The 25,370-nt window shown below is 46.2% G+C and overlaps 1 protein-coding gene across 3 annotated transcripts; it reads left to right on the plus strand.

The window, feature by feature from the left end:
* The first annotated feature begins 236 nt into the window (after nt 1-236).
* SLC19A1 (solute carrier family 19 member 1) lies at nt 237-24,764 on the plus strand. Of its 3 annotated transcripts, XR_014172989.1 has the most exons (7): nt 237-415; nt 9,033-9,310; nt 19,021-19,777; nt 21,452-21,644; nt 22,628-22,769; nt 24,065-24,482; nt 24,583-24,764. XR_014172989.1 is itself a non-coding variant. In XM_081930756.1 (6 exons), exons 2-6 carry the CDS (start codon nt 9,134-9,136, stop codon nt 24,236-24,238), a joined length of 1,443 nt encoding a protein of 480 aa, XP_081786882.1. In that variant the 5' UTR covers nt 237-415; nt 9,033-9,133; the 3' UTR covers nt 24,239-24,764. The 3 variants fall into 3 exon arrangements, 2 of the variants coding, with proteins under 2 accessions (XP_081786882.1, XP_081786883.1); XM_081930756.1 differs by having other exon boundaries at nt 24,065-24,764; XM_081930757.1 differs by lacking the exon at nt 237-415 and adding an exon at nt 3,427-3,497 and having other exon boundaries at nt 24,065-24,764.
* Nucleotides 24,765-25,370: the final 606 nt, after the last annotated feature.

Consider the following 25,370-nt stretch of genomic DNA (forward strand, 5'->3'; position numbering starts at 1 on the left):
TGGTCGCTCATATTTTAATGTCGTTCCCGGTGCGACTTAACCGGGTTGGATCTGATTTTTGCAAACGGAAGCAGGCGAGCGCGTGGCTTTGTTGGCGCGTTGTTGCTTATCTGCGGGAGCATCTTCCGCCCTCCTTGCATTGTGGGCGCTGTAGTTCCGCCGTGCCTTGCCAAGCGCCGGGGCCTCGTCAGAACTACAGTCCCCAGTAGGCACCGGTCCCTCCCCGCCTCGCCTCTCCACGTGCGAGAGGCCGCTGGCGCCTGGGGGAGGGCTCTGCTCTGCTGCGGGAGGCGCCTGCAGAGCGCTTTCCCCGCGCGGCGCTGTGAGGGTCGCGCGCTGCTCGGGGAGAGGATGGCGGCGGGGTGCTGCTGGCGAGGCGCCTGAATCCGTGCATTGGGAAAGCAAGAGGCAAAAGGTAGGAGAAGGGGCCGGGAGAGCAGGGGGGGCGGCGGGCCTGGGGCGGGCGCAGGGATCAGCCTGGTTAGCCAGAGGGAAATGTTTGGGATGCCACCTGGGAGATGCAGGGTCACCAAGGGCTCTGTCCTGCAAAAAACGCAAAACCCCCACGCTAACTAGGCTGGTCCTGGAAAGAGAAGGGGAACTTGTTGCTCCCACGCTTGTTGCAGTTTTTGATACTCTGTGCAAAGGAGCATAGGTCAGGTGTCTCGTCCACGTTGCTCCTGTGGCAAATGTATGCTTTGACACCTGGGAAGCCGTGTGTGGAGTAGTAAATACTTTTCGCGGCCACACCTTGCCGCGCGTTTGAGGGGGTGATTTATTTATTTTTTAAGTTAATGTATGCATACCTTTAAAACGTGTATCCCAGCCGCTCCTTTCCTCTGAAAAAGCTGGAGGTGGCTTATGACAAGATGAAAGTAAACACAGGAGAACGAGATTACGAAAATCTCAGAATACAAAAGCAGATATGAAGCAGCAATTAAAGTAACTGGCCGCCTTCCACCTGTGGAAACAATTCCTTGCAACAAGTTAAAAGCAAACTACACACACACACAATTCATTCTCCCAAAGCATTTCTAAACAGGAAGGTTTTAGTGGTAAAGTCTTTCTAAACAAGAAGGTGTTACTGGTAAATATATCCTGAAACGGTGCTTGTTTACAGTGCAATCCTAACAGTGCTTAGAAGTAAATCCTATTGTGCTCACAAATAGGCTTCCTGGTTTTTAGGATGGCAGCTTTAAACTATGGAAGATCTGTAACCCATAGCAGTATATACCAAACTCTGCTGTTAAGTGGGGAGGGGGACTCATTTTTAATGACTGCAGCTGTGGAATGCAGTACTGATGTTCTCCTGATGAGCCTACAGATCACTATGTAGTCCTCCAGACCTATGCTTTTTTTTTGACAGTAATTGTTATAAAGTAATGTAGATGGTGATATATTTGGTCAGACTGGACCCCTCCCCCCCCCCCGCAGTTGGCACTCCCATACAACTACAGCTCCCAAAGCTAAATAAAAAAACCCTGTTCATTGGCCCCAAAATAGAGAACTGTTCTAGAGGTTTTTCATCTGAGGCTGGTTGACCACCTCTAGCACGGGGTTTTCTGCACTGAGAGGGTTGGGCTACATGACTTTTGGAAATCCAGCTCTCTGAATCCTGGCCTTTAATTGTAAGTGGCAAGCACAATGTACATTCCCCCTCTGCTGAAGAGAATGTGTGCACACACAAGCAATTGTATGTAAATATTAGTAGGGTTAATTGCTATAGTTCTCATGACCTGGTAGTGGAGCAGCCGTCTACTGCATTGGTGTTTATAACATTCCAAGGGAGTAAGCTGCGCAATAAACCACATGTGACTAGCTGGCTGGCTTTCTTTACATATTTGGTTGAGAGCTGAATGTAATATTACAGCTGCTTAAACTACATCATAGAATACATTCAGAAAATCTCAGGCAGAGCAATGCTAACCAGGTAGATTCTGTTTACAGATATGTAGCCGTGTTGGTCTGCCATAGTCAAAACAAAAAAAATTCCTTCCAGTAGCACCTTAAAGACCAACTAAGTTAGTTCTTGGTATGAGCTTTCGTGTGCATGCACACTTCTTCAGATACACTGAAACAGAAGTTTCCAGACCCTTCTATATAGTGAGAAGGTGGGGAGGGGTATTACTCAGAAGGGTGGTGGGAATGGGTGATTGGCAGATAGCTGTGATGAGCCTGTTGACGACTCTTAACGACTGCAATAGGTCTTACAGGAAAAAGCAATGGGTGAGAAGGTGAAAATGGCTTTGTCATGTATAATGAGATAAGAATCCAATGTCTTTGTTCAGACCAGGTCTCCCCATGGTTTTAAGTTTGGTGATAAGTTGCAATTCAGCAGCTTCTCTTTCCAGTCTATTTCTGAAGATTCTGTTACATGTCACCTCAATCTCCAAGCAAGACGAGATTCCAGGTGTACCAGGCACTCTTACCGGGGTCTGTGTTTCCTTTTGGGCAGTGAGACACAGTGGAGACTGTGGTGTCTTTATGACACCCTATATATACCCAAATATATCTAACCCTTTATTGAATCCATGTATTTTAGGTGAGTCTTGGCCCCCCCAAAATTTATAAGAATATGTTGGTGTACCTCCTGTGTGAGATGAAACTGCAACCTAGCTGCTTTTGGTCAGGGTTTTTTGGGGGTGGGGTGGGGGAGGTGGCGCACCTCAACTTCTCCCAGCCAGTTTATGTGGGGTTAGGATTACAAAAATGTTAGCAGGAGTTGGGAAACTTAATTTTAGAAGGGAATTCATGAAGGATCTTTATAGATATAACTGAAAAAAGAGTGTAAATGGGGTGGGGGACAGATGAAAGAAACCATTAAAATAAAATAAAAAACCTATAGGGGAAAAATCCAGAAGGAGCAAAACAAAACCACATAGTAGCTGGGTCAAGGTATTTGCAAATGAGAATGGAAAAACAACTGGTGGCAGATAAAATTGATCTCCTGGAGCAGGGAGTGGTGGTGAGATACACAGGAAAGTTTTTTATTCAGGCCTAAATGGATGGCAGAGTATGGTATTTTCAGTAAAACCATTTACCGTATGTTACATCCAGCACTTTGAATTTGACCCAGAAACAAATGGGCAACCAACACAGCTGATGTAAGAGAGGAGCCATGGGGGCGGGGGAAGGGTTTACTGAAATTCACAATCTTACACTATAACCAGTAGCGGTTGGCATAGCCATGCCATAGCAGTTGTCAGTATAGCAGAACAATAGGCTCGTCCCACCTAATTGTAAAATAAAACGTTATTATGGTATGCATGCACTATTCCTTTTATTAACTTGTAGGAATGATGATGCTCAAACCTTTAATAACCTTTGATCAAGAATGGTAGTTTCCCCCCCCCCCCCCATTATTTCAGGACTATGCATGTGTCGCAGTGGTGGTGTTGTTTTTTAAATAGTTGCTTATTGAAAGTGGTGACTCAAATGAGCATGCAATGGCATGACTCTGCAGACTTTACTCCCCGGTGTTTCAAAGATCAAATAAGGTAACACCTTGCTATCTTCTATTACAGAAGGGTTTACTGAAATTCACAAGCTTACACTGTGACCAGTAGAAGTTGGCCCAATAAAATATAGATATTTTAAGTTTCTGTGGAGTTGTGTTTTATTTTTAATTTAATTGTAAAATGTGCCTTATTGGAGTATCACTTTTATTTAATATTTTGGTTTTCTTTTGTCAGTTTTTAATGCCATTTTTACTAGCTGCTGGAGACTCAGCAAATGCCCTACCATGAAACTTCATTAGCAATGCAGTTGTTTGTGCGTTTAGTCAGAAATACATTCCCACTATGTTCATTTGGACTTGCTTGTGGGTGAGTATGCATAGGGTTGCAGCTTAAATTGAGACAGTACTGTAAACACCATGCTAGTATTACATGTTTACTACATTGGTTGTGTCAGCGTTCTAACATGTAGTGCTTAATTTTTTTAAAAGACAGTGTCTTATCACTTGGACACAGACACAACCAAATTGGGAACCTCCTGGCTTTCTTGGCTATTACATCTCTGTATGTAAGATATTGATGGTGTGTGCGCGCGTTTGTTTGTTTCATAAAACAGGCTCACAACTTAGTATTCAGGGAGCATTATAAGGTCTGGGGCAGTGGTAGACCTAGGGCATATCCACAATCCAGATTTGGATTCAAGCAGCATTACATATAAACCCACAAAAGTTACTAGCTCACAAATAGCCTGGAAGAGAATAAAAGTATCAATACACTTCCCCTCCCCCAAGCAACCCTGTGGGGGTCAGCTGGAGGCAGTTGATTTTATTTATTTTTTTGCTACAGGTGAGTTGGTTAAGTTTAATTTTCAGGCCTGTATTAGAGAATAAGAATGGAGGTGTTGTCAGCAGCGGCAAGGCACTCTATTTATAGTTATTTTACAGAAGACAAAAAAGGCTTAGTTGTGGTGTATTTTCATGCAGATAAAATGTTTGAGGAGCAAAGACCAAGTGAGAACCAGGGCAATAAAACAATGAATTTATTTATTTTCTAAAAAGAATGTGTGTTTTCCTAAGTGTAGATGATTTGGCTACCACCCTGTTAGTTGTATTTCTGGCTCTTGAAGCTAAGGAAATCTGGTGCTTGGTAGCACCTGGGATGGAGAACTGTAAATCTCATAGATACTGTGTCTGAACTCCTTGGAGAAAGAATGGGAAGCAAATGTAATACAGGTGATACTGACACAATCTGACGAAGTAAGGCTTGATTGAGTTTCTATTTTTCTTTTTAAAAATGTTTTATTAAAGATTTTCTTGGTTTACAAAAGTAAACCAAGCCTTGGCTCTCTTTTTCAGGTTGTGCAGTCTTTTCTACAGATCGTTTACATTTGTTATGAGACATTAGTGTTGAGTACAGTATAAGGTCAAGACAAAGAGGGTGGGGAGAGGGGTGGTGGTGGTGACATTTATATTTTGTACAGTGTACGTGTGGGGTTTTGTGTCAGTGTCAACTGATAGGTTCTCCTTCTATTCACTTGTTACATTTCCTTGGTCGTGAGAGGGATTGGGGGCCCAGGGGGTGGTTGGTTGTCTGTGCTTGGCTGCAGTGGGGTTTGTTTGCATTTGTAAGTGGGGGAAGGCATGTTGGGTCAGGTAAGCCAGATTGATTTGTGTGCTTGATTGAGTTTCTAAATCAAGATGACAACTTTTAAAATGTGCTTTTGGCCAAATACCCACAGCAACAGTGAGATAAAATTCAGCTGGTCTGAGTTACCAGCAGTAAATATAAGATGATCTAAAATAACACGATATACTGTAGAATGCTCTCCCCTGGGAGACTCACATGCAACCTTCATTACATATCTTTAGGTGCCAGGCAAATGTTTCTCTTCCACCAGGCATTTGGCTGATTAGATTAACATTCTATGGCTTTTTAAATTTGCTTGTGGTGGGGGGGTTGGTTGGTTTGGTTTGTTAATGCATTTTGCATTCTCATTTTGTATTTTTCTGTTGTGAATGGCCCTGTGATCTTTGGATGAAGGGCAGTATACATTTTTTAAAATCTCTAAAGCCCACATTCACTAATGACTGGTTCCATTTTGATGGTGTTAAGAAGAGAGAATTTAAGTCTTCAAAATGTACCGAAAATGGTTTCTATAATACCAGTACAAACAACACATCTGCCACCAGATCTCTAGCTACTTTGGTCAGGATCCGAAGTGTCACATATTCCCCCCCTTACACAAATTTCATACACATCTCCTGTTCCAGTGGTAACACTGTACACCTCTAGAAAGTCAAACCTGAAAGGTCCAAAGTGCGTTTTGTCTCTTGGAGGGAAGGGGATTATCAGCTAGTTCACCTCCTACAGAGCAGTGTGGTGTTCTGCTTGCTCACCCGTAAGATTGCCCTAATCCACTATAACGCTGTCCAAACAGAAGTGAGATGTTTCCTCTGTTTGACCTGTTGACAGAGCAGAAAAACCTGACTGTCAAATGGGGTGGAGAGAGGGTCCAGAAAAATGCATGGCTTAGCAGAGTGTATAGCTCTGAGAGTTTTCAAATGGAGTTGTAGAAATTGGACATACTAGGATGGTACCCTGAATCATAGGTTTTCAACCTTTTTGAGTCTACTGCTCCCTTGGCCAAGTACCTTCTTTCTGCGGCACCCCTGTGGAGCCCAGTTATGTCACCCCTTGCCTGCAGAGCTGGCAGCCTCTCACCCTTTTCCCGAACACCCTCCGTTGGGAGTCTTCCCTCAGCCTCCTCTCCTCTCCCCTCTCCTTGGAAGTCCTCTGAGCAGCTGCTCCTGCCTCCCTTGGCACCTGAGCGGCCTGCCCACCACCAAAAACTGCTCAGGAGGGTCAGCTAGCAGGGGTGGAGAGAGAGAGAAGGGAGATGCTTGGACAATCACATTAGCATGACATTTAATTCCACCCATTGCATTAATCTGTGGGTGACCAAGTTCAATCATTTAGACTAACATAAGATACCCTTCTCTAAGTAGGGGTGGAGAGAGAGAGAAGGGAGATGCTTGGACAATCACATTAGCATGACATTTAATTCCACCCATTGCATTAATCTGTGGGTGACCAAGTTCAATCATTTAGACTAACATAAGATACCCTTCTCTAAGTAGGGGTGGAGAGAGAGAGAAGGGAGATGCTTGGACAATCACATTAGCATGACATTTAATTCCACCCATTGCATTAATCTGTGGGTGACCAAGTTCAATCATTTAGACTAACATAAGATACCCTTGCCCACCCTGCTCCCAGGAAGAACATCACAGTGAGGGGGAGACCAGCCTGGCACCATCTGCTTGCTGGCCAAGGAAGGAGCAGCTGCAATAGGTTTTTCCCCTTGCCTCCCTGGCAGAAAGAGCCTTTGCTACAAATGCTAGTTGCCTTGCAAGGGTAAAGGATACCTGCGACCCATCTATTGGTCAGAGGCACAAGAGCCACCAGTTGCTATTAAGGCAAGAACTCTTGCAGGGGAACGTCATCCTGGGATTGAGAGCTGGATACAAATGCCCACTTCTAGCTCACAACTTTATTGTGGCCTATAGAAAGGAGATCTCTCCCTCTCCCTCTCCCTCTCCCTCTCCCTCTCCCTCTCCCTCTCCCTCTCTTTCTTCCTTCCATTTCCCTTTGCTCATTTGATTGTTTAGTTTGTAAGGCTGATCTTTAATTGATGTAAGTTGCTTTGGAAGGCAAAAATTGTCAAAAATTAGTACATTATAAGAAACTAAAGATTGAAAATTGAATGTTTAATGAGCTAAATGTGAACCTGTTGATCCTGAAAGCCAAGAGGCGATAATACCAGCTGATCAATTATAGTGGGTTGCCTATAACCAGTGGGCCTGTGGGCCAGATTTTTCTCAACAGCTGTCATAGAAGTTCAGTATCCTTTGAATAATAAGGATGTTAAAACAGCCTGAATGTGATGTTGCGGGGGGGGGGGTTGCTAGTAGAAACTAGCAAATATTATTTATTTAAGTTTTTTATGTCCCATTTTCCCCATTTTACTGGTGAAAGCCAGCTTGCAAATAAGGTAGGGTTGCCATATTTCAAAAAGTGAAAATCTGGACAGAAAAGTTGTGGTGTTGTTTTTTTGCCCAAAGTTGTTGAGTGTTTGGCAACTGTAAATAAGGACAATATCCATATTACAATTGGAGGAAGAAAAGCATCAAATATTGTAAAACTACAACTACAACCCCACCCTAAAAGAGCAGAAGAAATTCTCCTGAAGAAGTGTAGGAGAATAGCAGCAACTCCACCGGAGTGAGTGATACTGATTAGACACCAGGCAGGCATCTCTGGAAAGCGTGTTCCAAAGGTGTTGCGCCACCAGGAAGAAGGTCTCTGGTACTTCCATCTGCTTCGTTGATGATTGTTCACTGGGTGGGGGGGGGGTGTATGGAGTTGTTGCAGAGAGAACAACTTAGAGAAGGGTATCTTATGTTAGTCTAAATGATTAAATGCACACATATGAGAGATGCTGGACTTGTGGATAGGCTGGCCCCAGGCATGTGGGATTTTATGGGCTGCCCCAAACTAGCACTTTGGCCAGTTTGGTTCAGTGCAAATTGTGGGAACATTGGAAGCTGCCTTATACTCAATCAGACCAACGGTCCATCCAGCTCAGTTGCATTGTCTTCCTTGTCTGATGATGGCTGTCCAGGGTTTTCAGGGGTCTCTTACAGTTCCGGCATAATATGCTCATATATATCTATACACATACACTTTATCTGGCCTTTATACTGTATCTCAGGGTGGGTAACAGTAATTCAGGAAAACAACCAAAACAGAATGAGGCCACAAAACACATACATAAGACCATTCATTTCCACATTGCTGAATGAATTCCAGTCATGTATCAAATGCTTGCATGGCCAGCCATGTTTCATTGCACTGAAGCCCCCCGTTCAGAGCCTCTTCACAACCACTTGAACCAGCTGAAAAACCCAATTGGTCTTAAAAAGTAATTTCATGTATGATGCATGCCAGTCCAACCTGGTCAGTAGTTAATCATAAGTATTAACCACTGTTATTGCCACTCGTTCCTTACTCAGAGCCTGTGTGTTACAGCAGCGGCAGTGTTAGATCTGTATGGCTGGCCCACTTGGTTCTTATCCTTGCTCAGTTACGATGTGACCAAGGTGTCCTTGGGTATTTCTCAGCCCACCTACCTCGCAGGGCTGTTGTGAGCCTTTAAGAAACCTCTGTTCTAAGCTGCTTGGAGTAAAAGAGTAGAAAACAATGATGCCAGTGCAGTATTTACCATTCATTGCTTCCAAATGTATCAGCTGAATAAACTCTGCTTCAGCATTTCTTGGTTTTTTGAAGTTCTGATCTGGCAGCCTTCAAGCATTCAGTTGAAATGGTCACAGGCACCATGTGGAAGGGGACTTAAAAGGCATTGCAGTGGCAGCAGGGGACGGGAACCAGAGTGTTGTTTGTTCTCTTAGATTTGTAGCTACAAAATTAACTAAATTCCTAGCCAGATGATGGGGGTATTAGTTTGCAGTGTTCCAACTAGGAAATTTGACGTGGTGCCAAACTCTCCTTTTTCTGCAGACACACCTATGCGTGCTGGAGGCTTTCTGTGGCCAAGGGACAGGGATGCTGTGAAAAGAGCTCCTCTCTCCTACAACTGATTGAGACAACGTGGGTGAGCCATGTCTGCTGAGGCCGAAAACCCCGAAAAGCAACCCCCGGACCCACCCCCGGACCCGCGCTGGAAGCTCCTTGTGTTCTACCTCTGTTTCTATGGCTTCATGAACCAGATCAGACCTGGAGAGAGCTTCATCACACCCTACCTGTTGGGGTCGGAGAAGAACTTCACAAAGGAAGAGGTGAGCTCAGGGGAGAGTTGCAGAAGGCCAAAGGGAGCCCTGGCATGTGAACGGAGCAAGTTTTCCCAAGTAGCTCCTGGTCTGGGAGAGTAGGCTAGGGATGGCTGCTTCTCCATCCCCATAGCCTTCCTGTGTGTGCTGGTGGGAAAATTGAGAGGTGGAAGTGGATCAGTGGGTGGTCCATGGGGAGGAGAGGGGTGGCTGGCATGTGCGGAAGACAGATGGGCATAGGCCTCCCGTCGTGCAGCTACACATTAGGAGACACTTCCAAACATTATGAGGGCTTATCCACACTTACCTTCCCCCAGCTCTTTCCAACCACAGCCTGTGATTTAAAGCTCTGTGTCAGAGCACTTTTTTTCCTTCTTTGTAGCTTTCCCCATGGAAACCTGCTCTTTACAGCTCTATTGGAGCAAACAGCAATTGGAGGAAAACCCAAACAGACGTTTGCTCCAATTCAGCTTTAAAGAGCAGGTTTTTGCAGGGAAAGCTTGGGGCAAAACAACAACAGGTTAGTGTGGATAAGCCCTGAGCTATCAGCAGTACAGACTGGCTTGGGAGATGGTGGACTCTCATTTGCTTGAGGTATTTAAGCAGAGGCTGGATGACCAGCTCAGGGATGTTGAGGCTGCATCCTGCATTGTAGAGCCTACGCTTAGTAGAGTGTCCGACAAAATAACCTTCACTGTCCTTTCCAGTGCCGTAATTCTGTGATTCTGGACACGAAGGGTAGTGAGAGAAGAGGCAGTGCTGAGCCAGTGCCAGCGTGCGCAGCCCTCGCCACGCAGCATTGCATGCCCGATGGGAAATGGATTGTGCTTCGCGTAGTTAATAAAGTAATGAAAATCACTGGGAAAGTGTTTTATCGTTTGATCACAGTGCTGTAGGGTACCAATGTGCTTTTTTTTTTTTAATTAAATGCAACCAAAAAGAACTTCATCCTGTTGCCTGCCTACCTATTGCCTGTTTAACAGTTTGTTAAGTGAATTGTTCAGCTGGGTTAGCTAAGTAAGCATCTGAGTTGTCTGCTCACTGTGAACTGTTGTAACAATGTAAGATCTTTTTGCCCAGGAAGGAAGCAACATGTTGAAATGCATTGGGCTCTCTCTCTCTCTCTCTCTCTCTCTCTCTCTCTCTCTCTCTCTCTCTCTCTTCAAATGCTGCATTATTTTAAGATTCCCCCTTTGTTGTTCCTGTTCCGTTCATTCCATCCATCCTTAGTTGTTTTCTTTGCTTTGGATCTAGCACTTTTGGGTGGCTGGGTACCTATGGGAGATGGGACACAGCATTCCTTCCTGCTGGCAGATGGCATCAAAGTGTATTTTTGCCCCTAACTGCAACTAATGAATTACTCAGCAACTTCAGTTTCAACCATGGCCCCCATTTCTTCCACAATCTGCTCCTGGCTATTCTCTAGTAGTTTCAGCAATAAGTGGTGCTCTCTGCCAGGAGACAGAGGGCATCTTTGAAGAGTGCAGCGATAATGGAAAGGAGGAGGGCAGTGAAGTGGTATAAATTGCAGGGCATGTGGATGGTCCTGATTCTCATAAATCTAGTGAAATCTCTTGCACATCTTATCCAGCTCTCATTGACTTGCTTTGGACACCACACCAAACCATGTTTTCGACACTGATGCAGTTAGGAACTCAAGCAGTCCCTGATCCCATTCGTGGCAATTCCCTGCCTCTTTTTCCTGGTTTGAGGAGAGCCATTTAATCCCACCTGGCAAAACTGGTTTTCAACCCCAGGGCAAGCTCATACCATAGATGAGTTTTTGGACTAAATGGTCCAAACTACTGTATGCTCTGAACCAGAGTAGGAGGCAGGGGATCACCATGCAGAACGGGAGGAGAAGGAGGGAGTATGTTAGCACAAGACTCCTGGGTCCTCATTCACAATAGGGCAAGCTACCATTTGGCATTACCTCTGAACTGCCCCAATTCTCTGGCTTGATACCTTGGTTGGTAGCCTTGGTCTGTCAATAAAAACTCAAGCTTCCAAGACATGCAAACATTTGCTCCTTATCTGGAAGTAACAGGCTAAGGTGCAGGGTTGTTAACTGAAGCTTCTCTCTGAGATAGTGAAGCACTGTTGACCTGTTACTTCCAGTAAGTAAACATTGGGACTGTCCAGGGCTCATGTGTGACTTGAACAGAATTTCAGGGAGAGGCTTCCACAGCAAGGAAGTATATGTTTCTGCTCAAAGGAGATGGGGGTACTGCCAGTCTTCCCCAGGTGACTGCTGAGGATGAATACACCCTGGGGACTTTATTCCACTCAGTTACAATTACAGTCAGAACTATCATTTTTGCTGGAGGATAATTGGTGTGTGTGGACTGTGGAGGTGGTGAAGAGAGGGGAGATTTGGGGGTGTGATTTACAAAGTAAAGAACTGAACATTACCAGGTAGTAAATGCCTAACAAGGAATCAAACTGAGTACTAGAACATTGATTTGATATAAATGTTTTAGTATTTGCTTTTTCTACTGATGTCTCATTTAAAAACGACAAATGGATCTAATCACAGATTTCAATATTACAAAAAGCCACATGCTGAAATCATTATCTTGGGAATGATCCTATTGTGCGAAAGAAAAATAGCAAGTATTTCTGAGTCTCGTCAGTTTTCAGCAGAAAGTTCAACATATGTTTGAAGCTTTTCCATTCAAATCATTGGGATTTTGAAAATCAGATCATGCCCTAATACAGAGGTCCCCAACTTTCTTAGGCCCACATAAACAATTGCAAATTTAATAAATTGCCATTGGCACCACAGAATTCCAGTTTCACGGAAGAAAAATGGGCAAAGCTTTGTGCATCTCCCCCCCCCCCAAAAAAAAATACAATAGGCAAAGCAGCTGCAGAAACTCCAGAGCAGGCAAAAAAAAGAGCAGGCAACACCTTCCAAATATAGGCAAAATTCACATACCCCAAACAAAAGAAAAGTGGGCAAAACATCTCTCAAACACTTCCCCCTCCAAAAAAAAAAAATCAGTTAAAGCACACAACCAAACCAAAAATCATGCCGAACACCCCCTACATCATGCACAGAGGCATTTTGGGAACATTTAGGTCAGAAGGTGAAGTGTCTAGAGGGCCTGCAAAGTGCTTTCCACTTTCGCTCAGTGCCATTCATGTTGAAAATAATCCTCAATTGAAAAACTGAAAAGGGTGAGAATCTTGGTGGGTACCAAGGGAGTTTTGAGAGTGTCGTGGTGCTTATGGGAGGACACCAACCCTAATGCATTGGAAGACCCATTGCCATGACAGATACAGAAATACAGATCATACTCGGGGAAGTCTGAAGCTCCCCCTGCTTGGTTTAATGCTACATTAAATGTCAATTGTTCGTTTTGTACAGTTGCTATTTTAGTACGATTATTTTCCCTTGGTCTTTCCAAATAATATAAATTATTTCCAAATAATATAAATATAATATAAATGATATAAAAATGTCTGTGCTGGTGACCTCCCACATTTTTCAAAGAGTAAATATTCTAAACTTAGAAATATTGTAAACTTATATTTTATTTTGTTCATGTTTTGGACATAATAAATAAATTAAAAATGCTTTCAGTTGGCTAATCTGTCCACTAGCCAACAGCACTTCTGCTTTTTTTTATCTAGCAATTTAAAAAAGCACCCTTCACAAATGTTGTATGGGTTTCTCTGTTACTGGCTTTAAGGGGGAGGGGAGAAGTCTGTATTCCACCACCCCCTCCAGTTCTGAGAACTCTGAACTGCCTTACAGAATATGAGTTGGGATTGCAACAGCCTTGCTGAACTTAACTCTCTGACCTGCTAACCTAATTTCCTGGTGGTTTATGTTTAAACCATCTATCTCTCCCTTTAGCAATGAATAATTTCTATTTTCTGTCCTCAGATGCTTCTCTGAGACATGGGGCAGCTCTCATCCCACACAGGCCTGGCTGGGAGAGGTGACAGGGAGGCAGCCTACATACATACACATGATCACGTAATTCTGACTTCCAACTTTGCCCTTTTGGAAGGGCCAAAGCTCATAGACATGGTGATTACTGTGTGAGCAGTTTCTTTACATGCTGAAAGTACGGGGGGGGGGGGCAGACTTCGGCACACTTTCTCTCTCTCATTTTTTTTTTTACCCCAACTCATCTCTTAACTTTTTTTGATGTTCACTGGAGCAATAAACCCTGTCCTGAAAGGAGCCTCCCATTTTCCACTCGGGGGGGGGGGGCATGGATGGTGTGAAAGCAAGGAAGGCCATTCCATGGCTCTCACTCGAACTTTGTGTATCCTTCCAAGCCTCTCCCAGCCTAAAAGACTAGGAGATTGAGGGAAGGCATTGATGCCTTGCTAGTGATAGGCTGAAATTATCCTACAGGTTGAATTCAGTGAGGTGGTACTTTGAGACATATTGCTGGACTAGGGTAAAAAAATATGGTTCCAGCACATGCCAGTGGACACAGAGCAGTTCCCAGAGCAGGAAAAATTGTAGGACCATCTCCATAATTATTGCCCTAGAACAGAGATTTCATCCCTGTGTATTGGCTCAGCCTGTGACCTCTGTGTGTTCACATTTCCCAAACTCATTGAACAGAAAACCCAACAGGAACTGCCCATAAATAGACAAGTTATTCAAATTGGCTTCATCTGCATCCTTTACATTGGCTGAAAATGGTGGGAGAGGGGCAACTGCTTCTTAGTCATTCATAGCTGGTGCCGGCTTTGCCCAACTCGTATTATCTGCCCAGTTCCTCTTCTAACTCTTCTTGCATTTTCTTTTTAGTGGAGTTGTCTTTTTCCCCCATTGGTTCTGCTCCTCGTTTTGTTTGATGTGTGTTCCTCTCCTGACCTTGCTTGCCTTTTCACCCATTAACCAGGCCTGCCATCTTCTGACCCTGAAACGGCTTCTGTGTGGAATGGAAAGTTATACTGGAGTGGGGGGCTCTAAGAAGGTCTGCTAAGTGCTTGGATGGCAAGCCACCTGGCACCATTATGTATCTCCACAATGAAAGGAAGGTGCAATATAATAAATGGACTATATAAGCCAACAATTTCTGTGCAGCCCTCTCAGGATCTAGGACTAGCTGCCTTACAGATTTCAATATGAAGATAATAGATGCTCCTATAGATCAATCCCATGTACAGTGGTACCTCGGGTTACATACGCTTCAGGTTACATATGCTTCAGGTTACAGACTCCACTAACCCAGAAATAGTACCTCAGGTTAAGAACTTTGCTTCAGGATGAGAACAGAAATTGTGCTCTGGCGGCGCGGCAGCAGCGGGAGGCCCCATTAGCTAAAGTGGAGCTTCAGGTTAAGACTAGTTTCAGATTAAGAGCGGACCTCCGGAACGAATTAAGTACTTAACCCGAGGTACCACTGTACTTTAAAAAGAAGAGCTGTGGTCAGGATTGCAGATTTGCCTTCAAAATACAGTGGTGCCTCGCAAGACGAAATTAATTCGTTCCGCAAGTCTCTTCGTCTTGCGAGTTTTTCGTCTTGCGATGCACGGTTTTCCATAGGAATGCATTGAAAATCAATTAATGCGTTCCTATGGAAAAAGCCTTCCCCCGACCTCTTCTGGCGGGCGGCATTTTAAAATCGCCCGGGACAGCGGAGGACTTCTCCGCTGTCCGGGGCGATTTAAAAGCCCCTGGGAAGGCAGGCAGGGGGGACAAAGGCTTTCCCGCCCGGCCGCCCGGCTTCGGGACATCGTTCCGATGCCGGGCGGCTGGGGGAGGCGTTCCTGCCCCACCGCCCGGCATCGGGACGATGCCCCGAAGCCGGGCGGCTGGGGGAGGCGTTCCTGCCCCACCGCCCGGCATCGGGACGATGCCCCGAAGCCGGGCGGCTGGGGGAGGCGTTCCTGCCCCACCGCCCGGCATCGGGACGATGCCCCGAAGCCGGGCGGCTGGGGGAGGCGTTCCTGCCCCACCGCCCGGCATCGGGACGATGCCCCGAAGCCGGGCGGCTGGGGGAGGCTTTCCCGCCCGGCCGCCCGGCTTCGGGACATCGTTCCGATGCCGGGCGGCTGGGGGAGGCTTTCCTGCCCCACCGCCCGGCATCGGGACGATGCCCCGAAGCCGGGCGGCTGGGGGAGGCGTTCCTGCCCCACCGCCCGGCATCGGGACGATGCCCCGAAGCCGGGCGGCTGGGGGAGGCTTTCCCGCCCGGCCGCCCGGCTTCGGGACATCGTTCCGATGCCGGGCGGCTGGGGGAGGCTTTCCTGCCCCACCGCCCGGCATCGGGACGATGCCCCGAAGCCGGGCGGCTGGGGGAGGCTTTCCCGCCCGGCCGCCCGGCTTCGGGACATCGTTCCGATGCCGGGCGGCTGGGGGAGGCTTTCCTGCCCCACCGCCCGGCATCGGGACGATGCCCCGAAGCCGGGCGGCTGGGGGAGGCGTTCCTGCCCCACCGCCCGGCATCGGGACGATGCCCCGAAGCCGGGCGGCTGGGGGAGGCTTTCCCGCCCGGCCGCCCGGCTTCGGGACATCGTTCCGATGCCGGGCGGCTGGGGGAGGCTTTCCTGCCCCACCGCCTGGCATCGGGACGATGCCCCGAAGCCGGGCGGCTGGGGGAGGCTTTCCCGCCCGGCCGCCCGGCTTCGGGACATCGTTCCGATGCCGGGCGGCTGGGGGAGGCTTCAAAAGCCGTCCAGGGGCTTTTAAATCGCCCCGGACAGTCCCGGGGCGATTTAAAAGCCCCCGGTTAGGCAGGCAGGGCCTGCCTTCAAAAGCCTGCCTGCCTTCAAAAGCCGTCCGGGATAGCGGGAAGCGCTTCCCTGCTATCCCGGACGCTTTTAAAATGCTGGCGGTGGGGAGCAAAGCCTTTCGCCCCCGCCGGCCTTCCTGGACCTCTTCTGAAGTCCGGAGGGGGGGAAAAGGCTTTGCTCCCCACCGCCAGCATTTAAAAAAAGGTCCCCGAGATTTCCCTATGGGCTTTCGTCTTGCGATGCAAGCCCATAGGGAAAATCGTCTAGCGAAGCGTCGCAAAAACCGAAAAACCCTTTCGTCTTGCGGGTTTTTCGTCTTGCGAGGCATTCGTCTAGCGGGGCACCACTGTATAGCAAAACAGTCAGGATTGCTCAGGTGTTAACTAAGGATTTGTGGATTTTCTCTCAGGCACACCAATTTATGGACAATTTATGTGTAAATCATACACAAATGCCTGCAGTTTTATGGTCTGGGTATCATTTAAAACAAAACTTGACAGGGTGGTTGTGCCAAATGTTCCTTGCAGCATCCATCATAATGTTTTGTCTCTCCTGATGGGGCAAGTGAATTTAACCTTCCGCGAGTCCTGTTCGCGAGGCTGTCCCTTCCGCACCTCCCCCCACTCATTGGGAGAAAGCTTTATTTATTTTTTTGGTCTGTGTCCTAGCAGGGCAGCTCTGGCCAAGGATCAGAGTCCCTCCTGCTGATTTGTTTCCATGGCTAGAAAACAGCAAGTTCCAATCAAAAGAGGCTGGAAGAAGCTTAGCTGACCTCCTTAGCAAGGGACCTGGAAGGGGGGGGGTGGTCTGCTTTTGGGCTCCCAACGAAAGAAGGAGCTCGAGATGTTTTGATTTTGCAAGACCAAATATTTGTACTGTAATTAGGCAACTGTGATCAGCAGGTGCCTTTCCAGAAATCGAGGGGCCCCCAGGACATTTTGCACAGTTCAGCAGATTTGAGTGTCACCAGCACCTCGCCTCCCTTGAACTAGCACACAGTGCTTTGCTTGTATTAGTATGCTTGCCTGCTCTGTGCCCTGTGTGAAGTGTTCTCGGTGCACTGCAAAACCATACCGGAAAACAGGTGATCAAAATCGTGCAAGGTTCTGACTCCCAAAGTTGGTTGCAGTGAGAGCTTCTCCTAATTTAAAAGCAGTCATGGTTAAGGAAAGCCAGTTAATCCAGAAGGAGGTTAGCAGCAGATTCTGGCTGAGGTTGAACTCCCTCTAAAGGACCAAGTTTGCAGGTTGCGAGGTCTTGTGGAAGGACAGGCAGCAGTGGCTAGGAGTGCCCTTACCAGCTTGGGCTGTTACAGCAGCCAAAGACCTTCTCTTAGTGTGACAAAACTTGCCTCAGTTACCCATGCACTGGTTACCTCCAAACTAGACTAATGCAATGGTTTTTAGATATGGCTTCCTTTGAAGATTGTTTGGGAGCTTCAAGTAGTGCTAAATGCCAGCTGCCCAGATGTTAGTTGGGATAAAGCAATCAGAACATTTTGCTTCAGTATTATATCAGCTGCCAGTTTGTTTCCAGGCCCAATTCAAAGAGCTAGTTAAAACAGAGTTTCGTGAAGGACCATCTGTGCCCATATGTACCTGCATTGGACCTTCCTATTGACCTCAGCTCATAGATCTATCAGTGGGTAAATTAGATTGGCAGCACATGTGATAGGGATTTTTTTTGTGGTGTGCTCCTGTTTAAGAAACTCCCTTCCCCAAGGCTTTTATTCTACTCCCTTCTTTTTTAAAATTTTATTTATTTTATTTTAAGCCCAAATGTCTAAGACAAGCTGGAGTGACTGGCATCTTGTACCAGTAATGAGAGGCTTAGCTGTAGTGCATCTGTGCTATTTGTTTCTCTTGTTTTGTATTAAATATTGAGTTAAATAATTCACCCTTGCCTGCCTTCAGCAAGCAAGTAAAGGATACTTCACTGTGAACCATGGACTACTTAGTAATGCCTAGGTGGCTTGGTAAACTGACCCGGTCATAAAGTTATTACTACAGTAAAATGTCAGGTCATGCATTTTGGAAGATGGAATATAGGTCAGAGCGATTACGGCTTGATGAACCATAGAATTCCATGTGGGTTTGCTGACTAAGGTTAGTAGTGAGAGCATACAAAGTACTGAGTGTGCTTTTCCAGACAGAGTTTGGATGTATTAACTTGGAGTTTAAAAAAATTAACATTGTGTCTGATGGCAGAATGCTGTGCATGCAGATTAAAGCCACCATTTCTTCAGCTGTTCCATGCTCTCACTTAAAGAGTGATTTGGAAGATCTACAGCATGGGATTTAGAGCATAGTCCTAATAATCATGCCAATCTCGTTTCGTAGATATGCAAGCACCGGGGCCAAGGGCCATAGCTCAGTGGTAGAGCATGGTCCCAGTTTCAATCCCTGGCATCTCTTGATAGGGCTGGGAAAACCTGTGGCTCTCTAGGTTTTGTTGGACTGGAACTCCCATAATCCCAGACCATTTGTCATTAGCTGCCCTCCTCTGGTGCAGACAATTACTGAACTAGATGGGCTCGATATAAGGAAGTTTCCTATGTGGGGTCGCTTTTGGAGGTCCCATCAGTGCAATCACTTTGGGAGGCGTTAGGGGCTCAGCTTGTGGAGATTGGGCTCTGCCATATTGCACTTGTGGACCCTTCGATTATGGCAGAACACATACAAAGTCTAGCCTGCTGTCCCTTGCAGTAGCCTCTTATGTATGCGCTGGGGTGGTTGTGTTGAAGCCTCATTGATTTACTATGTGCTGTTGCTTTAAGAGGTGGCATATCAGGCCTCTGCACATCTTGCTCAGCAAAAGAAATGTAGGAAGAGAGCTCCAAATCAGTCGTTGAGGGACTGGTTGTTGCACTACAGGTATAGTGAGAATCTTTGTTCCTAACATCTGGGGTTCTCAAACCCAGCTTTGAGTTGTCATCTCTTGGGGCTTTGAGGGGTAGGGTTTTTTGTTTGCTGTTGGAAGACGTTGCAATTGCTTTGGTTTCTCTCTCGCAGGTAACCAATGAAATCACACCTGTGCTGTCCTACTCATACATGGCTGTCTTGGTGCCCATCTTCCTGTTGACCGACTACCTGCGGTACAAGCCGGTGCTGGTGCTGCAGAGCCTGAGTCACATTGCCATCTGGCTGCTGCTGATCTTCGGGACCAGCATCCTTGCCATGCAGTTCATGGAATTCTTCTACGGCATCACCATGGCGGCGCGGGTGGCCTACTCCTCGTACATCTTCTCCCTGGTCACCCCTTCGCGCTACCAGCGCATGGCTAGCTATTCCCGCACCTCGGTCCTCATGGGAGTCTTTGCCAGCTCCGTGCTGGGGCAGCTGTGTGTCACAGTGGGGGGCACCACCTTCACGACCCTGAATTACATCTCCCTGGGGTTCATGTCCTTTGGGCTGCTGCTGACGCTCTTCCTGGAACGCCCCAAGCGCAGCCTCTTCTTCAACAGGAGTGAGCCTGTGTGCAATGGCACCTCGCCCTCTGAGCTGGACAAAATGAATGCTGGGGCCGGGGATCCAGCGTGGCACAAGGCCCCCACCTGGAAGAACATGGTCTTTTTCCGGATGTTAAAGGAGCTGGCGGCATTTATACGGCTGCCGCAGTTAAGACTTTGGTCCCTTTGGTGGATATTCAATTCTGCTGGCTACTACCTAATACTCTATTATGTGCAGATTTTGTGGAATGAGATATATCCTACAAGAGACAACAGGAAAATCTACAACGGAGCTGTGGAAGCTGCTTCAACGCTCCTCGGTATATAGATCCTCCCCCACTTCCCGTTTGAGCTTGATTATAACCCCACCCCACCCCTTTCTCTCTCTGCTTTATGCCCCAAATATGAATTCAGAGCACCTAGCAGAGTCTCCTAGACCATGGTCCTAAAGTACCGTATTTTTCCATCTATAAGACGCCCCCATGTATAAGACGTCCCGTATTTTTGGGGACTCAGATTTAAGAAAATGGGGGGAGATGGCTCAGATGCCCCCTAATTTTTGACGTTATTTTTTAGGGGAAAACCTAGTCTTATACACGGAAAAATACGGTACATTCATGCAAAGGCAATTTCTGCTAAAATTACTTGGGTTTAAAGCAGCTTCAGGTGATGCACCTCAGGGATCTCCCTGCATAGAGAATCTAGGCTAACCATTCCACTAACCTTCCCCAACCTGGTGCTTGCGAGGTTGGTCTACAAGCATGCATTATTGTGTGCTAAAGCTCAGGGATTATGTGCATTGCTCTGCAGGCAGATGCGTATAAGCTCAGTATTTGCCATCTCCAGCCAAAAGGGATTGTAGGGTCACCGTCAACCAGAACAGGGAGCATTGGGAGCAGATGCAGTAGTGGCTACACCTAAGAACTTGATCAGTCTGGTCCCAGCAAGGAAGCTGTGCTTGGAAAGAGCACTGGCTTTCCCGAGTTGCCTCTCAACTCTCTGGGTTTTACACTGCAGTTCCCCAGCTGGTAGCATGTTTTGAAACATCCTGTTAAGAATTTTACTCTTTTCTCACACCCAGAATGGTGGTTTCATTTGCATCATCTTAAAAACCATGCTAGAACTGTGGTGTATACTTGGATGCATTGCATCTCTGGTGCCCATTACAGGAAATCTATAAATTATGGTGAAAGTGACCCACCCCTTACCTTTACAGCTGGATCCAGAGCAACTTGGTTACTAAACGTTTTTAAGGGCTTGTCTCAGGACAAGTTTCCCCCCTACTTCTGTGAGAGTTGCGCTTTATGAAGCTGAATCCCATTCAGTATCTGTCCAAAAAACAAAACCTTGCTTGCTAAATCCAACTAGGAAGAGCAAAAATTCCTCTCCCCATGTACTTTTCATTGCAGAACTGACATAGAAATAACTTGCTGCATAGTCCTTCTAGGGCAGGGCAGGGGAACCTGTAGCCCTCCAGATGTTTGAACTTCTGGCTGGGGCAAATTCCAACAACATCTGGAGTGCCATCATCTCCCCCCCCTTCCCGCTGTTCTAGGACATATTTTTTTTTTGTCGTTTGTATGGTATGTCCCCATTTTTCAGCTGCTCAGCTGTATACAGTTTTATTCCTGCAAACAAACAAAAAACTGTCCAGAACATAAAATATTCCAAGAAATCATTGGGGATTTATTTATTTTTTTGTCATTGTGTGCATGTTTGTATCCTAGTGTAAAGTGTTGGGTTAAAAATGTCTGAAACAAAAGGTGTTCAGGGAAGCAAAGGCAAGTGCCCAAAGAGAAATTTCTTCCGCAATTACCTTGGGCTTAAAATAATCTCCTCGGATATTTGGGGTAGAAATTGTCCCTTGGGTTTTTCCAAACAATGACTGTTCTGCTGTGCCCCTTGTTGCGAGTGCCGCTTTGGAGAGTGGAGGCCTTGCTGTCCATACCTGGTCCTCTCATCTATACCTTGACAACATGTATGTGTCTTTGCAGGTGCCGTCACCTCCTTTGCTGCGGGCTACGTGAAGATCCGCTGGACGCTGTGGTCAGAGCTTGTGATTGGTGTAGTGACGGCATTCCAGGCAGGCCTCCTTTTGCTGATGAACACTACTGCCAACATCTGGCTCTGCTACGTGGCTTACATCCTCTTCAGGGGCTCCTACCAGTTCCTTGTGCCTATAGCCATGTGAGTGGTGAGAACAACTTGATGACTAGGCCTCCATTAGCCACGCTGGTGGTGAGGAACATAAAGATTATGATATCCATCGTTACCTGGATATATATATCGTCATTCTCACTCTTTTCAACATGCAAAAAGATGTGGGGGTGGTTTGCATGCATACCCCAATATATAGTAGACCAGATTAGCTTTCTAGTATCTGCTTTGCTAAAGCAGGGATTGTAATGCCAATAAATAGCCCCCCACCCTTGTAAGGATGCCAAGAATAACCTTTTGGTTCCAGGGTAGATGTGTTGTTGGAGGCTTTTAGTATTCAGCCTAGGTTAACAAGCTACGGTGATTGCTGCTGATGTTCTGAATGATATTAGTTAATTTGTTGGAAATGCTAAGGTTAACTAAATACAAAGAACTGGATTAGGCGGTCTTTAGCACTCTTCCAGGCCAGCAACTGTATGCCTTTAACCATTGGATATTTCACTAACATCAGTGATAAAGGTATTACAGCTTCCCAAACTCTCCTCTTGGTGTAAACACTCCCAAGCTGCCTTCTAAGGTCAACACAAAATAACCAGCATTAGCCCTATCTCTATGTCATCTTCGGCTTGTAAGTAAAAATGCATTGATCTTTGCGAGTGCCTTCCTTGTCGGTGATGCTGCAGCATACCAGCTGTGGCTGGGGCCTGGGATGGAGAACCTGTGGCCCTCCCTGTGGGACTGCAAAAGTTATCACAGGGATAACTGGCTTGGCCAAGAATTCATAGCAATTTCACCTTTTGTCAGTATCGGGATGGTGAACTATCATCAGCCCCAGGGAGCATAGCCAGTAGTCTGGGATGATAGGAGCTGTAGTCCTTCATTGTCTGGATGGCCACAGGCTGGCCACCCTTGCCCCGAGCCATAAAGCGACCCTCCCTTTGTCCTTGGTGCCTTTTCAGGGCTTGCCAGCAGAACTGACCTGCCTTCCTCTCTTTCTCTCGCTTTGAACAAAGTTTCCAGATTGCAGCTTCCCTGTCCAAAGAGCTCTGTGCCCTGGTGTTTGGAATCAACACTTTTCTTGCCACAGTTCTCAAGACTGTCATCACCATCATCATAACAGATAAGAGAGGTCTGGCTCTCCCAATCCACCCTCAGGTAAGAAGCACAAGTTACACTGAGGTTTGCGGTAGTGGGCTTTTGATCAGTCCTAGCTGCCTTTGGGGCTTACTTTGTAGGTTCCTCCTATGGAAGGAGGTCCTTTGAATAATCTGGTGAACCACATAGTGGGAACTCAAAGGGACTTATTTGTGGTGGCACCTCTTGCCTTGCTTGGACCACTTTTGTCTGTTGGCCCCATTCTATGCATTGCCCATCATGTTTTGGAGTGGAAGCAGGGCTGGCAAAAATTAAAAGGCATGTAAGCCAAGAAAAATAGAACTTCTGTTCCTTATCTTCCTTATTTATTTATGTTAAGAGACTTATGCCCTTGCTTTGGGTAAGTTTCTAGGGTGGCTAGCAGTCAGTCAGTTCTGTCCTTTCCAAAAAATGAAAGGTTTCTGCGAGAGTTTTAACACAGTGATCCTAAGCACATGCCAAATCACATGATTTCAATGGAACTTGTTGCCAAGCAAAGTTCTGCTGAGTTAACAGAACTACCCCCTAATAAACATGTAAATGTATTAATCCTTGCCATTTGTGGATTTCTCTTACATTGTCCTCAACAAAAGCTTCATCCATCCTGCAAGAATCGAGCTTATATATTTTTTTTAAAGATGCTGATCTGGAAGCTGCAAATGTAATCTGTTCCTGCAAGGGCTGTCATTGCTGGCTCATGGCTGTGGTGGGCTTAACAAAGCCTTGTAATTACCCGCTGCTCATGTGACAAGATAAGAAATGATGGCAGTGCATTGGAATAGCATGGCAGCAGGATATGCATGTGTATTTAAATCTTCCTTAATGGAAGTAGCGGGCACAGGTTGGAGAAATATTTGGTTGGGTTAGTTCAGGTAGACTTTATTGATGAGGCTGGAGGAAAAGTAGGGTGCCTTTTTTAACTAGAGTTCCTGCTTTATGTATGTCGCTGCAAATGAGGTTGGCAGATGCACATCATGAGTGGAATTCCTGCTGTCAGAGATGGGATATGATTTTGACTTACAATAGCTACATAGAACATGCCAGCTCAGATGCTGTGTCCTGGCAAACAGAAAGCAATGGGGGACAATTGCTGTTAGGCCTGTATCTGGGAGCTTGAGAGGAATTTTCACCTGGCTGGCCGCTAGAGTAGATGGACCTCTGATCCAGTGGGGCTCTTCCTGTTCTTAGAGAGTTTCCCTCCTAGCTCTATTCTGTGCTTCTGTGGGCTGCTGATCATTTCGGGGTTTTTTAGTGCTTTGGAGGAAAATAAGGCACAGGGCCTCAACACATCGTATGTCCCTCTTTCTCTTTTCCAGTTCTACGTTTACTTCAGCTATTTCACGCTCCTGACAGTGGTGTATCTTTCTGCATCTGTGTATGTGGCGGTAAAACATAATTTATGCAGGAAGCCTCCAGAGGAAGCACCACCCAAGGAACTCAGCATGCCAGTTGAGGACAGAGGCACAGAGCTGGCTAACTTGGAAGTCTGAGAAAACGCTGGATGGGGAAGAAAAGAGGAGCTGGCCTGCCTGCCTACTCCCAGCTGGGATGCAACACACAGAACTCCCACGTTAATCAGCACTTAGAAGCATCTCAGCTTTCCAGAGTATCAGATCACTGCAGAAGGAAAAGGCCTTCCTTAACTTTAGGGCTTGTGCATCAGCAGCACGCAACCAGACGACTGGATCTCCCCCCAGTCTTGGTCATGTGTGTGGCATAGGCTCCTGAGCTCAGGTGAGATTATGGAGACAGTTACCAGTGTTATGGTTGGCACCTGGTGATTTTATGAATGTAGTTTTAAACACTGATAATACTCTGCACGCTTTCCCCTCAGCCTTTAAAAGAAGTCAACAGCAAGCAAGATGGATGCAGGTACTTTTTTTAAAAAAAATATAATACAATAGTTTTACTTTTTATAAAACAATCAATTTGTTACCAGTAAATATACTCTGCTGGGAGTTATGGATTGTAATATTTGTTGAAGCTTTCCTCCTAAGAAAATTGAGCTCCTTTTCATATTTGGTTTTTAAAAAGTCAAAGTTATGCTTAAGAAAACAGGACTGAGAGTAAGGCTGCCAACCTAACTCACGTCCTCTCATCCATTTGGGACAGTGAGTGGGAAACACAATGCGCTTTTAACAATCACTTTAGATCCTCTGGAGGAACATAATCCTTGGAAAGTATACACTTGCATTTTGTTCTGACTTGTAAATTCTTGTTCTCTTCCACTTTTCCCACCAAAGATGATTGATTTTCAAATACCTTCACTGTCACATAATTTCTACTGGCCGCAGTAGTATGCTCAGTGGGCATTTCGAGAGGAAGATGAGGTCTTTAGCAGAGCCCTGATGACTTTCCAAACTAGCTTGGACTTTTCATCTGGTTTTGCCTCCAGGGGCCAGTTCCACGAATCCTGCTAGACCTGTAGGGCTGCTTAACCTAAAATGGCCATATGAAAAGGAGCATGGCCACAAAAAGGTGTAGCCATGCCCCCCCCCCCATCAGCCCATAGGGACTCACTTGCTCATGGAAAGCTCTTTGTGATGCTGTTCTGTTTAGAAGGGAAGGTGAAATGTGTGCTGGGAGTACATTCAGTGTAGGAAGACCAAACAGTCTATTATT

Source organism: Podarcis melisellensis (genome assembly GCF_964234715.1).
Source record: "Podarcis melisellensis genome assembly, chromosome: 1".
Lineage (NCBI taxonomy): Eukaryota > Metazoa > Chordata > Lepidosauria > Squamata > Lacertidae > Podarcis > Podarcis melisellensis.